The sequence below is a fragment of the Lygodium microphyllum genome, chromosome 8, assembly GCF_053477565.2.
Source record: "Lygodium microphyllum isolate KBCC chromosome 8, Lygodium_microphyllum_v1.1.10, whole genome shotgun sequence".
Classification (NCBI taxonomy): Eukaryota; Viridiplantae; Streptophyta; class Polypodiopsida; order Schizaeales; family Lygodiaceae; genus Lygodium; species Lygodium microphyllum.
Genome location: NC_141142.1, coordinates 155,356,714 through 155,373,197, shown reverse-complemented (window position 1 = coordinate 155,373,197; position 16,484 = coordinate 155,356,714). Strand labels below are relative to the sequence as shown.

The 16,484-nt window shown below is 40.8% G+C and overlaps 1 protein-coding gene across 2 annotated transcripts in view; it reads left to right on the top strand.

Annotated features, from left to right (window-relative positions):
* The window catches only part of LOC148033029 (proteinaceous RNase P 1, chloroplastic/mitochondrial-like), a 41,917-nt gene extending 27,207 nt beyond the window's left edge, over window positions 1-14,710 (top strand). The window contains exons 5-6 of one of the 2 annotated variants that reach the window (XM_087683735.1): window positions 12,801-12,869; window positions 12,976-14,710. In XM_087683735.1, coding sequence (XP_087539861.1) covers window positions 12,801-12,869; window positions 12,976-13,017 — 111 coding nt within the window. In that variant the 3' untranslated portion in view covers window positions 13,018-14,710. Of the gene's footprint in view, window positions 1-12,800; window positions 12,870-12,938 lie in introns of both variants that reach the window. The other variant, XM_087683734.1, reaches the window with a different exon arrangement.
* The last annotated feature ends 1,774 nt before the right edge of the window (window positions 14,711-16,484 follow it).

Genomic DNA, 16,484 nt, shown 5'->3' with positions numbered 1-16,484 from the left:
GAAAATCAGACTTTCTTCATGGTTGATTAGTAGTATATTGACATGGCTTTCTTTGTGATCTTGAAGTGAAAGAAGATCTCCAAAAAGAGGCGCTGATGAATTTATAGGTCTATTGTCTTGTAAAGAACAATGTGATGAATAAGTGGAGGATGATGTGGGAGATAGGCGGGACCAACTTTGGGGCTATCTTCAACTATTGCACGAGTTTACAATAGTGAAAACTAATGTAGGATGAGAGGAAAACAAGCTCTTGTTATAGAAGAAAGGAAGACTTAGTGCAAAGAGGGAGTGTCGTTACATGCCATGAAGTGGGACAAGTGGTGGGACACTTGGAAGCTTGTGTCACAAGTGTCAAGACACTTCTCTCTTCTTTATGGCTTTCCTTTTTGGAGGAGAACTAGCTAGAAATAGAAACAACTAAATTTAATAAGAATTGTTAGAACATAGACTTACTATTTTTAGAATGTCATCCATATTTTTGAAACTTAGTATTTTTAGGTCAATTTGAGGCTCCTTAGGAGCCCCTACAATGTGGGTATTAGTGAAAGCTCTTTTCGAGTATATTAGAAAGATAGTATTAAAATCTTCATATGAGTTTTCTACTCAAAGATATGTGCAATTTGAACTTCCAACCTACATATCTATATTAAGTAACTTTTTGTGATCGTGCCATCTTGTTGATTGTAATTGTCTATTCTAGTGGATATAATCCACACTTAAAGGCATCGATCCTCTCTTTGTGTGAGTTTGACCTTAATATGCATGAGTTCCAATCACAAGTGCCAATTAGGTTATATAGGTGGAAGCATGTACTATCTTTTTTCTAATCCATTGCATGGTTCCACCATAACCTATGACCACTTATCGGTGGCTAGCTCTAATGCACATTTCTAGATATCTAATAATTACAAAGAAAGAAAATTCAATAAATAATTGATTATACAAACTAATTAGAAAGGATACAAAATTGATTTTCCATTGTGTTATGATATTAAGATAGATGATTGAGGTAGAGTTTTGGGACTATATTCAAAGAATGTATATTTTACAACCAATCCTCTACATATTTCTCCATCTACTTGTGAAATACACCTTGTATTTTTCTCTTAAGTTGTTTTGGTGTGAACACACCCTATCCATGGGCACTTTTTACCCTCTTGCATGGGAGGCGTTTTTTTCCCATGCGAACACACTTCAGTGTGTAGGTCTATACAACCTTAGGGTTGTACCTTGTGTTCCAATTCTTGTGATTCATTTTAGTTTGCATGCTTCTTTGTGTCTCTACTCTCACTCTCACTCTCCACTTCACTTATTGTCTACTGAGCTGTCCATTTGATCCAATAGTGGTATTGGAGCCATTGTGCTGCTGGCCTCATTGCCATTGCCACATTGGTTCCATTGCCAACTTTGATGCACGGAGTTTGTCATGGCATTGCTGCCTGCAGGTGCTGTCACCTCACCCGTGACACTTCTGCTGTGTTTTCTCTCTACGCAACTTGCACGCAGTTTCATGTGCAGCCCTACACGCCGCCCTTGCACATGACCTCTCTCAGCCTTGCATGTAGTCTCTCTCAGTCTTACTCGCCATTTTCTAAAGATCCCAAAAAAACACAAAAAAACCCTAATTTTTGAATTTGAGGATTTTCTTAAATTTCTACAATTTTTGGTTCATCTTGCTTGTCTTTGGCTTTTTTTGCTGCATAGAAAATCTTAGAAACCCTAATTTTTGAATTTGGGGGTTTTATTTTTTATTTTTTTGTAAATTTCAATTTGTCTTTCCCGTCTCATCCTAATTTCCATGAGATTCTTAGTTTCACGCGCTCGGTACTTGGAAATTTGGGGTTATTTTGAGACTTGTCCAAAATTTTGCAATTTCTTGAAATTTTCACCATAAAATTTGGGACTTTTGTTGGATTCACCTTCCATTGCATGGATCTTCCTTGAATTTGTACAAATTCAGCAAGTTCTCCAATATTCGTGTGCATAATTTGGGGATTTTGATACATTTCAACTTGTTGCCCCAAATATTTCTGCATGTAAATGCCCAAACAGCATCTACATTAACAGTTGCATTGGTTGTAAGCTCTTTTTCATCTCATTTTACCTTTTAGTCATTTTTTTTAGCACACAGGTGTTGGGACAACAACTCCCTTATCCATTTTTGGTCAATATTGAGTAGTTGCCCAAGTTGCATTTGTGTATTCAACATGTGTCAAGATGGCACATAATCAGAATGAGTTGTTAAGGATGCTTTTTGCTGATGACAAGTTGGATGGTAGTGGCTATTCCACTTGGTTGTACATGATGAAACATGTATTTGTTGCGAAGGTCCTTGGGGAAGAGACTCCATGTAGGCGAGATTGATTTGGTCTATGTGCCTACGTAGGATAACATAGCAAACATATTCACCAAGGCTCTATCTAGAGAAGAGTTTGAAGCTTTTTGTAAACCTTTAGGCTTACTTCCATTTGGGGATTCATGTGTGACATCCCTGTTTTCGTTCACATCACTCACTCTAGGGGGTTTTGTTAAATACACCTTGTATTTTCCTCTTGAGTTGTTCTAGTGTGAACACACCCTATCTAGGGGCACTTGTTACCCTCTTGCATGGAAGGGGTATTTTTCCCATGTGAACACACTTCAATGTGTAGGTCTATATAACCTTAGGGTTGTACCTTGTATTCCAATTCCTGTGATTCATTTTAGTGAAGGTACTCTTGCTTACTTCCTCGTGTGTCTACTCTTACTCTCTACTTTACTTCTTGTCTATTGAGCTGTTGATTTAATCCAACACTACTTTGGCACAAGCTAAAACATTTTGTCCTGTTTCGTACTTTGAGGTTTTGAGTTTTTTTTGTTAGCTACCTGAAGGTTTCAAAAAATGTTATCTATTATAATTAAGATTGTTATATATTAATAATATTAGAGGAAGAAATACATCCATTAAATGAAAGACTTCATTCCACCTAGATCCTAGAGTCAAATTAGCACTCATGATTTATAAATCTCAATATATAGGTTGCAACATATGGATAATACCTAATGCAAAGTGAAAATGAAAATTGATGTTCATGAGTGGTTTCCTTGTGGGGAGGCATTTGTTAGTTGAGGATTGTGGAGGCATTTCACCTACTTATTTAGAAGTAAGCATTCACTATTTACAAATCACAACGCATAAGTTACAACATATGGAAAATACCTAATGCAAAGTAAATGTGAAAATTTATTTCAATGAGTGGAGTAATTGTGGGGAGACATTTCTTGTTGAGGAGGTGGAGGCCCAAGGTAGAGGAGGATAAAGAGGTGGGAGTAGAAAGAGATGGAGGAGAAGGAGATGCACGAGGATGAGAAGGTGATGGCACATACAAGAGGTGTGGAAACAAAAAGCGATGTAAAAGAAAAACAGCCCACATGTTCTCTTTTTTATGAAATTGTGAATTTTTTTTTCAATTTACAAAAAGATATCCCATTTTTTGGCCCCAATCCGTGAAAACAAAACAATAGGCTTTGTGTGTTTCGTTGTTTCATCTTTTGTCAAGGTGAAATAGGTTTTTTGTTTACTGCTCCCTAAGGTACACTAGAGGGAGATATATATTAATGTTAGGAATTGCTTTGTGAGGATGGCCACCTCTTGGTTGGAGGACAAACCACTTTCTAGACTAGTGATTATCCAATGTCTTTATCATAGCAAGGTCCAATGTGTTAGAGATTAATCATTCCTTGGACTAGCATTTCTCAAGTTACCATTGGTATAGTTAGTTCTCTTGGAGGTACTCTCAGAGGGCATTATTCATTATTCTTGTTAGCCAATGTGCATTTTCAGCAAGCACAATGTACAGGCAGTTTATCAAGTAGGTGATGATGCCAAGTGGCAGTTGGAGGATTATTCACTAATTCTTTTATTCATTTGTGGTGTAGCTGACAGTTTTCTGATCAGGTTGGCCAGTTTTGCTAGCTGCTTGCATTATTTCCTTCTATTTAGCCTATGGTGGCAGCTTGCCCTCACTTGCTTTTTAGGTGTTGGTGGGAGAGATACGGCTCGAGGAGATACATTGCCCTTGTATATTTTCCTTCTTCATTTTAGCATTCATTGGCTATAGATTTCTGCATTCTTCTGTCTCTTTTCTGTCTCCCTTTCTCTCGTGTTCATTTTCTTTTAGTCTTGTCCATACGCTTCCATATTCATTGCACTCTGACATGGTATCAGAGCAACGTAGAAGGGCTGATTGTTTTGATCATGGGTTGACTTAATGGGGAGGATTCTTTATGACAAAAGTTTGAGTTTTCAGTCTTTGGAGATTGTGGTAACAAGTTGTGCACGGAGAAGGAGCAAAGTTACTGTTTTTTGCGGGTCCTTGTTGTTCGCGAAGGAGAAAAGATTGCATTTTCAGCCTTCTGTTGCAGATTTTGAGTTTTCATCACCTCTGGTAAGTGAAACTTTTTGAGGACGAGCGGAGAAAGCCCTAGCAGGTACGAGCACCATGTGCAAAGTTAGAGGGGGATTGCCTTGTTTTTGTGGAGGTCATCCATATTTACAATGTTGACCAAATTGACGCAAAGTTTCAACCTATTATCGACCATAAGGTCCCCATGTTACTGGCTCTTCCTTCAAATCAAAAGCTTGATGGGGAGAATTACCGCATATGGCACGTAATGATGCTTGCCATCTTGGAGTCTTATGATTTGGTAGAGGTCGTGACTGAGGCTATAGACTGTTCTAAGCTCGCGATGTCTCCAAGCTTTCTTTAGATAAAAAAGCCGAGTTGATGAAGGTACATGCACATCGGGATAAATTGAATGCTCGTATCTATTCTTTCCTCTTTCTCTCTTACACTCCAGCAATCATTGCTCACATTGAGTACTTGACCGTGGCGTGGGACATATGGCCAGAGCTTGATTAGATGTACAATTGGATGACCATGATGAAGCGAGTGTCTTTGGAGGTTTAGATGAGGACTTTGAGTCTTGACAAGTCTCCTTCTATGTGAGAGCATGTCAATAAGCTTTGGCAATTCTACATGCAAGTCTAGAATGCAGGGAAGGCGGAGGACATGGTGATAACTCTTTTTTCTCAGTTATTGCTTTGATTTAGTGTATTTTACTCTGCCCTGATTGCTTTAGGGCATTCAGAGACTCTTTGTTGGGAAGAGTTGGTTTCTATGGTTTTGGACCAAGAGGAGCAATTGAAAGGACAAAATGCTTTCAAATCAGAGGCATTGACAGATCAAGCCTCTTAGAAGAAGGGAAAGGACCAAAAGAAGGACAAATAAAAGGATTCCACTTGTCACATGTGTGGCAAGACATGTCATTGGAAGAAGGATTGCCTCGACAAGGAGAAGAAGGAGAAGTTTTCAAAGGATTCAGGAGAATGGTTGCTTTCTCATTAGTTGCCTTTCTCCACTTGGAGGTGATTGAGACATTGATCCCTAGGGCTTCTGATGTTGCGTTGACAGCCCCACATCCTTGTGAGTGGATTGTTGATAGTGGTGCTTCTCGGCACATGACTCTTGTAAACAGGTGTCCGTTTACGGTCTTTGCATGGATAGTTTCTCATCGTATGCAACTTATTCTAGATGGACCGGGTGGTGCCCATACTTCAAAGGTGCTTTATGTGCCAAGCTTGGGTTACCATTTGCTTTCGATACACAAGATTTGCATCCTCGGTCTCTTGGTTGAGTTTGACGAGGATTGCTTTCAGGTTGTTGATCATGGATTGAGATAGATGCTTACTTCCGGTTATGGGGAGAATGGAGTCTACAAGCTAAGGTCTCCTTCTTCCTTGGCCTCTCTTCTTCTCACCTTTCACATACAGTCCAAGCTTTGGCATGCTCGGATTGGCCACCTAAATTATGATTACCTTCAGAAGGCTTCCAGGGGACAACTTGTTCAAGGTTGTGAGACATTGTGGTGAGCCAACAGCCGTGTGTATCTTGCATTTGTGGGAAACAACATCGTGATGTCATTTCCAGCAAGGCTTTGAGGTGGTCTTCAGCACCCTCGGAGCTTGTTTCTACATATTTGTGTGGACCTATGAGGACAGAGTCCCTTAAGGGGAGCTTGTATTTCATGTTGATAGTGGGCGACTTTAGTTGGATGACATGGGTTTATTTTTTGCAGGTAAAGTCGTAGCCTTTCTCCCACTTCAAGGATTGGTTACTCTTTGAGGAGAACCGATTAGGCTAGAAACTAAAGACGTTACAATTGGATAAGGAAGGAGAATTTGTCTCTAATGGGCTTGCTAGATTTTATGCAAATTGTGGTATCCACCAGGAGTTTGCAAACACAAACACACCTCATATTGGAGTGGAGGAACAGAAGTGTGATTGAGATGGCTTGCACCATGATGGAGCATAGATAGACACCTGAATGTCTTTGTGTCGAGGCTATGGCTACTGCAGTTCACATTCTTAATCTATCCCCCACTTCAGCTATTATTGGTATGACACCATATGAGGCGTATTTTGGGTCTAAGCCCGATGTTTCTTATTTCAGGGTTTCTGGGTGTGATGCCTATGTCCACATCCTGAAGATTGTGATAAATTTGAAGCGGCTTTCCAAAGACAAGTGTTTGTGGGCTACAGCTCGATGTCTTCGGGTTACTGATTGTATGATCCCGTTAAGTGGGATATCTAGACAAGTTGAGATGTTTGGTTTGTGGGGGTTTCGGCCTCAAAGGGGCGTGAAGAGCATCCCGTGCTTGGAGATCCAGGAGATAGTTGGGCGCCAGCGAGTGTACCTTTGGAGCCCGTGCCTTGTGGAGATGCTTTATCTTTGGATGAGGATACTACTTTTCCACCGGCTTTTTCTAATGAGTCATTGCCAGTGGATATTCCAGAGACTTTAGTAGATGGAATGTGACGAGGAGAGATCCGTGCCATATAGGATAGGGAGTCCACCTCTATGAAGGAGAGGTTGCAGTCAAAGCATTGGAAGAAGACTATGGAGCAAGAGTTGGATGCTATTGAGCGGAATGGCTCTTAGGATGTTGTGTCTTGGCCTGTTCATAGGAAGGTGATTGTTGTAAAATGAGCCTTCAAGATTAAATATCACTGTGATGGTACTATGGATGAGCCCAAGGTGTGGCTCGTTGGAAAGGGCTTCACACAGTGGCCAGGGGTAGATTTCCATGGCACCTTTGTACCTACAGCTCGGATGGCTACCATTAGAGCAGCTTTTGCCTTAGGTAGCCATAGAGATGGCCGATTTATCAGCTTAATGTGAAATTTGCCTTCCTAAATGGTGATTTGAAGGAGAAGATCTATGTTGAGCAGCCTCCTGTCTTTTCCTTATCGATGTACAGGTGTACAAATTGAAGAAGGCCTTGTACGGCCTCAAACAGGCTCCATATACTTGGAACAAGAAGATAGACTCGTTCCTCCAAGGGAAGTTGGGGTCATAGTACGGGGGACTTTCGGAAACGGGAAAAATCGGAGTTTCGGAGTTTTGGCCAAATTTTGGAAACGGGGAAACGACGTTTCGGATTGTATACTAAAATAAATACAGTATTATGTGGGTATGTAAATATATCAATGCCTACAATAACATGTACCCAAATTTCATACAAAACTTTTGAGTCCATGGTATATGATTGAAATCATGATTCATTATACATGTTACGACTTACGAGTGAAGATTGAAGAGTTAAGACTCAATGGTTGAAACTTAAGACAGCTTAACACAATTAAGACTCAATTTTCAAAACTGAAGGCAACAAATGAATTATAATTTATGACTCCTAAATCATCTATGATCTAAAGAGAATGGAAGACTGACATCAAGAACAATGGAACAAGAATCAAGATGCATAATAAGTGAAATCAAGATATAATGATACATGTAACTATATCATGTGAATAATCAGTTAAAACCCCAAAGTCCAGTGAGCATTGAGCACTGTTGTGTACTAGTCTCTAGACTCTAGTAACTATTGAGTAATAAGTATCAACATCAATGAATGACTGGCAACTGTAGTCTGGACAACAAGGCCCGATGTCTTTGTTGGAAACGCATGCCAAGTGGTCGTTCATGCATGTTATGCTCCCTGAATTCTCCAATCCACAATAGTTGTACCGCCACTTATTTGATCCGTTGGAGCCCTCGTATCCCTTGATTGGAGTGACGTGTCTCCAATATGGATCCAACGCCATGATTAGTCTTTAGGTAATGGGGGAAAGAAGAAGAAGAAGAAGAATAAGAAGAAGAAAAAGAAGAAGAAGAGGAAGAGGAAGAAAAGGAAGAAGAAGAAGAGGAGGAGGAAGAGGAAGAAGTAAAGGCTAATGGGGGGAAGAAGAGGAAGAAGAAGAGGAGGATGAGGAAGAGGAAGACGAAGAAGAGGAGGAAGAGGAAGAAGAATACGAAGTAAAGGTTAATGGGGGGAAGAAGAAGAAGAGGAGGAGGTGGTGGCGGTGGCAGTTGGAGTGCCCGAAACGGACCGCAGGATGCCCGAAATGCCGGTTTGCCGTTTCCGTTTCGGTCCGAAACAGCCGGTCCGTTTTGGCAGCCCGAAACGCCGTTTCGGGGTACTAAGGTTGGGGTATCGATGTTCCTCTTCCGATCCCTAGTTGTATGTCCACACCTTAGTTGGAAGGCACACGTTGTTCGTGTTTTATGTGGACGATCATATTTTGACAAGTGACTATGCCTCGAAGGTCAAGGAGACTTAGGCGACACTATACGAGGTGTCCAGAGATGATGGATATGGGCCTTCATCATTTCTTTTTATGCCATGAGATTTACCAGATTTTGAGGGGGATTTTCATCTCCGAGTAGCAATGTGCAGGAGCTTTTGGCCACGTTTGAGATGGAGGGATATAAGGCTATTTCTACTCTTATGGATTCGAATTGGAAGTCTACAGCCCATGCAGATTCTCTGGCAGCAGATGCTATCCACTATAGGCTATTGATTGGGTTCTTGATTTGGCTTCTTAACACTCCGGTTGAGTTGCGATTTCCTGTGGGTTTGTTGGCCGAGTTCATGAGTGAACGCAAGATGATACATTGGAAGGCTGCTATGAGGGTTTTGCGGTTCCTAAGGGGGACCCCCTATCTTGGTATTCATTATTCAGTAGGTACTGGGGGTTCACCTTTGGTTCTTACAGGTTCGATGGATTCAGATTGGGCCGGAGATATTGACCAATGGTGGTTAATGATAGGATGTTGTTTTACTTTGGGTGTAGGTGTTATCTCATGGAGTAGCAAAAAGCAATCCACTATTGCCCTTCTTTTCACAGAGGTAGAGTATAGAGCGGCATCTTTTACCACATGTGGGATGGTATGGCTTGAGAGGTTATTAGGAGAGCTTCGCTATCCTCAAATAGGTTCTACGACACTTCATTGCGACAAGGAGAGTTGCACTGCTTTGGCAAGGAACCTAGTGTTTCATGCTAGATCGAAGCACATTGAGATTTAGTACCATTTCATTCGGGAGAAAATCTTGGATGAGAACATTGATATGGTTTATTGCAAGATGGAGGATAATCTCACAGATTTGTTTACGAAGGTGCTTCTTGAATTGCTTCTACGATAGCACTCCAGATCATTGAGCCTTATGCCATGTCTAGGATTTGAGAGGGGTGTTAGAGATTAGTCATTCCCTGGACTAGCATTTCTCAGGTTATAACCATTGGTGTAGTCAATTCTCTTGGAGGTACTCTTGGAGGGCATTATTAATTATGTCAGTCAATCAGTGGGCATTTTCAGCATGCACAGTGTACGGGTAGTTTATTAGGCATGCGATGATGCCACATGGTAGTTGTAGGATTATTCACTGATTATTTTATTCATTTGTGGTGTAGTCGGCAGTTTTTTGATCAGGTTGCCGGTTTTGTTGGTTGTCTACATTATTTTATGGCATTATTTCTTCCTATTTTAGGCCTTAGCAGCAGCCTACCCTTCTCATTTGCTTTTCAGGTGTGCTGGTGGGAGAGATATGGCTCGAGGAGATACATTGACTGCCCTTGCATATTTGCCCTCTTCATTTCAGCATCCTTTGATTGCAGATTTTTGCATTCTTCTGTCTCTTTTCTCTCTCCCATTCTTTCGTGTTCGTTTTCTTTCAGTCTTGTACATATGCTTCCGCATTTGCTGCACTCCGACACAATGGTAGGTTCATATAATCCTTGTGAATTGTATTAGCTAAAGTCCTCTATTTTTGCATAGGTTATGCAGACACCAATTGTAGTTACTTTGGAGATCTAGATTGGTACCTTTTTATAAATGCCAATAAAGGATGCACTAGATATAGAAGAACTCAACCAAGTATATTGTTAGCAATCCTGTGTCATATATGTTTATCTCCTACCTATGAGCCTCAATCTGAGTTAGATGAGGACTTCTAGAGCTTTGATATTGAGATTGTCTTTTAGTTAATGTGTCTTAGACACTTTCGATGAGGTGGAACTAGTGCATTTTTGTATCATGCATCTCACTCTCTATTGCTGCTCCTCTCTCTCTCTCTCTGCCATTGTCGTTGCCATTGCCATTGTTGAACATCAAATCTTCATTGCGCATAGGCCACTGCAATCAATCAGTCTTAGTCATGTCACGGGACTATCTAGTCAGCAGCAGCAGCCGTCAGGTCATGTCAGGCGGGCAGGGGGCGACACGTAGGCTGCATGCGAAGGTAGGTGACACGTGTGTGGGCTGTCACAGGGGACATCTTGGTAGGTCAGTGTTGGCAGGCAGTCAAGCGACATATTGGTAGGTCAGCGCTGGTGGGTAGACAACTTACTTGGTAGAGTAAAATTTGTGGATTTTTGCACACTCTCGGGTCTTAGAAATTGGGGCTTTTTGCATAGCTGCAGAAATTGCAGTGGGACAGGTACAATTCTTGGAATTTTGACACACTAGATTCCATACAATTTGGGGTTTTTGTAAAATTTGGTCTTGGTATGTACTTACAATGCAGTTTCTATGCAAGCTGAGCACATAGGACCTTGGACAAATTTAGGGCTGAGCAGAGAAATTTGGGGGCTTTTGATGGTGAGAAACGAATTTGTGCCCATGGATGCATTTGGAGCAGAAATTGCAGCTAAATTTTGGGGCTTTCTCATGCAATTAATGTATTAGCCCATGATACGGCTGTAATTGCTTGTGGTGTGCTGTAGCACACATTTTATACTTATGAAAATTAATTTGCAGATCTGAAATTTTTGTAATTACTTGAATTTTCATTGCTGGTTGGTACTTGCTTTGTACCTTGGTTATTTGTGTGACAGTTGGGCTCACATTTGTTGGCCTTTGAGTGACCTTTGAGTTGTAAATCATGGCTGGTAGTAGTGATAGCAGCAATCTTTTGCACATTAAGAAGCTTGAGGGTGCACATACCTTTGCTATATGGTGGTAGGAGTGCTATAATGTCTTGGTGCAGAAGAAAGAGGATACAAGACAAAAGGGGTAAAATCAACAAACCATGGATTTGGAAGAGTGGGAAGAGTTAGATGAGCTTGGACGCTTTACCATAGAGTTTTTTTAGTGTCAGACACTTGGCCTTTCAACATCGAGAAACTGAAATCTACCCATGATATGTGGCAAAGACTTCAGGAGTTATATGCTCGGAAAAGTGCAGCCAACAAGGTTTATTGGTTGACGAAACTGATGGACCTTTGTATGAAGGTACAACCATGTCTGTATATTTGAATGAGTTTAACTCTATTTTCAGCCACCTAATTGCTTTGGATTTTACATTGATGAGGAGTTCGAGGCAACCTTTTTGCTATGCACTTTGCTTGAAAGTTGGGACACTTTTAGGACAACAATGAGTAATTCTAATGCTATGTTGTTATATTCAGATGTGGAGAGCTCTTTACTCATGGAGGAGCTCAATAGGCAAAATATTTCAGCAAAAAAGTCTGCCAATGCACTGCATACTAGAGGTAGATCCCAGCAGAAGGGCAACTCTGACAACTATTTCAATTTCTCATTTCAACGCAGGAGCCCTTGGGGGTCTACACTCCTTACTACTTACTGGCTCAGTGGGCTGCAAGGCAGCACTGCACATGGGAGCTCATTGTTAGCGTTATAGCATGGTACATTTGGACGGAAGATGCAGGTAGGCTGTTGACTATACGACTACCACCGCCTCCTTAAATACACTTTTCCAGATTAGGACAAAGATGATTCACATACTTGGTGGTCTATAGATACCTTGGGCGGTGCACACTCTTGACTACTTATTGACTCTGTGAGCTGCAAGACAGCACCGCACATGGGAGCTCACTGTTAGCGTTATAGCATGGTACATTTGGATGGAAGATGCAGATAGGCTGTTGACTATATGTCTACCACTCCCCCCTTAAAGACACTTTTCCAGATTAGGTCAAAGATGATTCACATGCTCAGTGGTCCCTAGATATACTCTAGGGTGATTCTAAGATGGGAGGCATTTCCATGTGGAATTCTGGCACATTCTTCAAGGAAGCATTTTTCTTGACATGGCTTTTGTAGACCTCCTAACTAGATTTTTAATACTTGTTTTTGATGGTGTTCGTTTTGATATTTTTGACCTTGGCTCATAGCTGAGGTGGATTTAGTAGAAATCTGTCTTGGAAAAAGGAACTCCAGTTCATCATGACTTCTATCATCTACTTGGGTGGTAGTCTGTCGAGTGCTATGTTGATTTGATTCCTTGGGATTGTCAAATGTAGAATAATGTGATTTCTATCAGTGATGATAAAATATTTAGTTAGGCTTTATGGACTTACAAGAGATTCTCCTGTTGAAATCCATACTAATCAGGGTTCCGGGGTTTAACGGTTCGTTGTTATTTCTATGTTTTAAGTATGAAATTGTTTTACTGTCAGGTCCGATACAATGTTACACCAAATTCTTTGCAGCTGCACATGCCACCTCCATATTCAACTGTCATTCAGGTAATGATTCATGACTTTTATTTCCTCTTGATGGTTACTTTCAAGAAGTCTTACTTGAGATTTCTGTAGGAATCATTGGATGGGTCATGGCACATCCCTCAACAAGGTGGTGATGACATTGAAGCTCCAAGAGAGTGGTTGTGTATGACACGGCATAATAGTTAACATTTTCCATGGGATGTCAGTGTCCATCAAATGCAATAGTGGTCCAAAGCATGAGCATGTGGAGAAATAACCACTATTAGTATTTAAGGTGCAGGCTTTTCTCTTCTGGCTGGCTCCATGTTGCTCAATGGCATCTTCTTAGCTGAGGACAGCGTGTACATCACGTTTTTGGTCTGAAGGCACTGGAGGGTTTGCAGTGCTAGAACTCATTCTAAGAAATGTAGAAGTATAGGGGATCGCGGCATTTCAAGGATGGTATAGTTTGATGAGTATTTTTCCACTGCATGAAATGAGGATGGGCAGTGCATTTCTGGTTTGACTAAAATCTACCTGGCTCTCTGACGAGTTCATTCTTGTTGTATGTGGTTCTTCTTCCTATCCAATGGGAGGAGTGTGAACAGAGGACACAATGCTTTGTTTGAAGTTGTTGAAAGGGGAGGGAAGGGAATGGGAGGGAGTTAGAGGCTGGTTAAGTTGTTATAGCAACATCAACCAAAGTACCAGTATGCCTAGGAGAGGCTCCTTAAGTGTCCATAGTAGAAATGTTTGGCTCAAAAAAGGTCACAATTGAAGTTAAAGAAGCTAATCACAATAGTTTGATTGAGATGAGAAGCTCTTGGCTGTTGCCCTCCAGGATGGCCAAATTCGGACCATGTCATCGGGCATAGAGTCTAGTAAAGAGAAGAAATTTTCTACTGCAATGCAAATTGATCATTCTCTGGTTTTTGGAAGGTGTGAATGCAAATCTAGGATAATGAATGACAAGAGAGCTTCTTGAAGTGTCCAAAGCTTTATGAAGTAATCACTTATGCTGGATTGTAAGCCTCCCACCACTTGATTTGTGAAGTAGGTCTCTTCTAAGCTCATGAAGTTTTTCTTGGAGGATGTAAATGATCTTATGGATTTTGCGATGTTAGCTGCTCGTTCATATCTTTTGAGGCGCAGAGACTTGCCTGAATGGCTTAGAACGACCGGTTAAAATGTCAAAGCTGATTACTGGTGCATGTCAGTTGGACAATCAAGCCGGCAAGAGCAGTATAGAGTTACTATAGCAACAGCGGTATGTTTTGGACCGAATCGTCAAGAAGGTTTTCAGCATATGAGCTATAGTAAGAGAGCAATGGAATAGTGGGGTCAATAATGTCTGCAGAGTAAACACCATTGTTCTCCACCTCATGGCACAGCATAGTAGATCTTGGCGGCTATGCTAATTAGCTAGCCTTATTGGTCATTTCTTATATATACAAGATGGGCTTTGTCTTGTCTATGAGATTTTAAGCTAGTCGTCATTTCTTAGCTACAAGATGGGCCATGTCTTGTTTTTTTGGTTAAGTGGAGACTTTATGAACAGGGGTAATTTACGTAGATCTTGCAAAGCACTCAAGAACATGTGACGGGTCATATATGGTGTCATCAAAATCATCGCCTTTTCTTTCTCTAGCCCTAGCGATCACTCCTAGCGTTCATTCGATATGTATAATTCAAAAGTAGTAAGATCTGTTTGCATGTTGCATGAGATGATGGGGATTGATATCCCTCTCAACAGGCAACATATCCTTAAGTGTCTTTGATCAATGTTGAAATTCAAAGTGGTGTTTATTGGCTTCTTGATCTTAAAGACTATGGAAAGACTAACTCATTTGTAAGAAGGATGAATGCATTGACAAGAAGGCTACCTTTGAACTGTTGTACAATTCAAGTTTGATTTTAGTGATAGTCTTGTTTGAGAGCAATATTGCTTCATGAAAACTTGGATCCCATATAAACTTAAAGCTTTACCCTTATTTTTCCCAAGGTGGGACTTAGTTATGGGAAAGTAGTCTTTGTTTTCTTGATCTTTAGCTTGTTAGGGAATTCCAGGCTGATTTTGATGATAGTCTTGTTTGAGATCAATTTTCATGAAAACTTTGATCCCATATTACCTTAAAGCTTTACCCTTATTTTTGTGAGGGGGGGGGCTTAGTCTAGGAAAATAGTCATCTTCATGCTTATGTTAATCTTGTAATTGTAATGATTTTCATAGTCATAAGAGTTGGTGAGTGGCTTTGAAGAGGAATTTGTGCAGATGCGATCCTTTAAGCAAAGGCTAGCACCCCAATACAATGGTATCAAGGTTGAAAATATTGCAGTTTGCAAGAGGCAAAATCAAGGGAAATCAAGAAATGTTTTGCTATGTTGCAAAGCTAAGTTGTGGTCGAGTTGTGCTCTCTATGTAGGCTTTGGGTGGTGGAGTGTCATGTCCACACACACACACACACACACACACACACACACACACACACTCTCTCTCTCTCTCTCTCTCTCTCTCTCTCTCTCTCTCTCTCCTTTGAGTGGTGGAGCACTTAGGTTGAGTGAAAGTCCATGTACGTAGTACGGTAGGCAAGATTTAGACAATGTTTCTTCACATTGGATCACATTTTTATTATGATATGCATGATTGAGCAAGCCAAGATCGAGAGAGAGAGATTGTATACTCAGTTTGTGGACTTTGTAAAGTCTTTGATGCAATGTCAAGGGGTGGACTATTATGCCTCTTGAAGCAGGGAGTGCCATAAGATGTATGGGACACATGCACTATATAAATGAGTAGTGGGATGAGTCAGACGTCTTGGAGGATGGTTTGGAGAGATTGCTAGCACCATTGGTGTTGAGTAGGATTGTCAACTATCACCTACACTAGTTAGGCTACTCATTGTTGAGATCATTGTCTACATGGCTAACGATTCACTTAACTGCTATGTTTCTCCACTTTGGATCACATTTTTAGTATGTGATGCATGCTTGAGCAAGCTAGGACAGAGAGAGATTATAGAGTTACTTTGTGGACTTTTGCAAAGCCTTTGATATGGTGTTGAGAGGTAGATAATTATGCCTATTGACCTTGGGAGTGCCATCGAATATAATATGGGGCATATATGCACTATATGAGCGAGTAGTGGATGAGTGAGATGCCTTGAAGGATTGTTTGGAGAGATTGCTAGCACCATTGGTGTTAAGCAAGACTACCCATTATCACCTACACTATTTGGGTTGTACATTTTTGTGATCATTGTCTACATGGCCATCAATTCACTTTATTGCCATGTTAGGTTGCTTTTTCAATATGCATGCAACATGGGACCCTATTTACCATAGGATATGCATCAGTGGCACCTTTGGAGAGACAATGTCACTAGACATATCTACAAGGTTGTATACCAAGCAACGACTATTGGAAACCCTAGTCAGTCCTTATATACTTAGCAGTGCTCTATGACCCAAGCCTAGGCACATTGATTCAAACATAGATAGAGGCTCTGGATTATTTGGTTGCCACAGATAATACGTAGCAGATCCTTAGCGCTACATGAGATTCTTGGAGTTGAGTTTGTTGTACCATCCATGGAGGTAGAGATACTTTTTCAAATAATCACTTCGATTCAAAGTGTAGAGTGTGACACTCGACAGGTT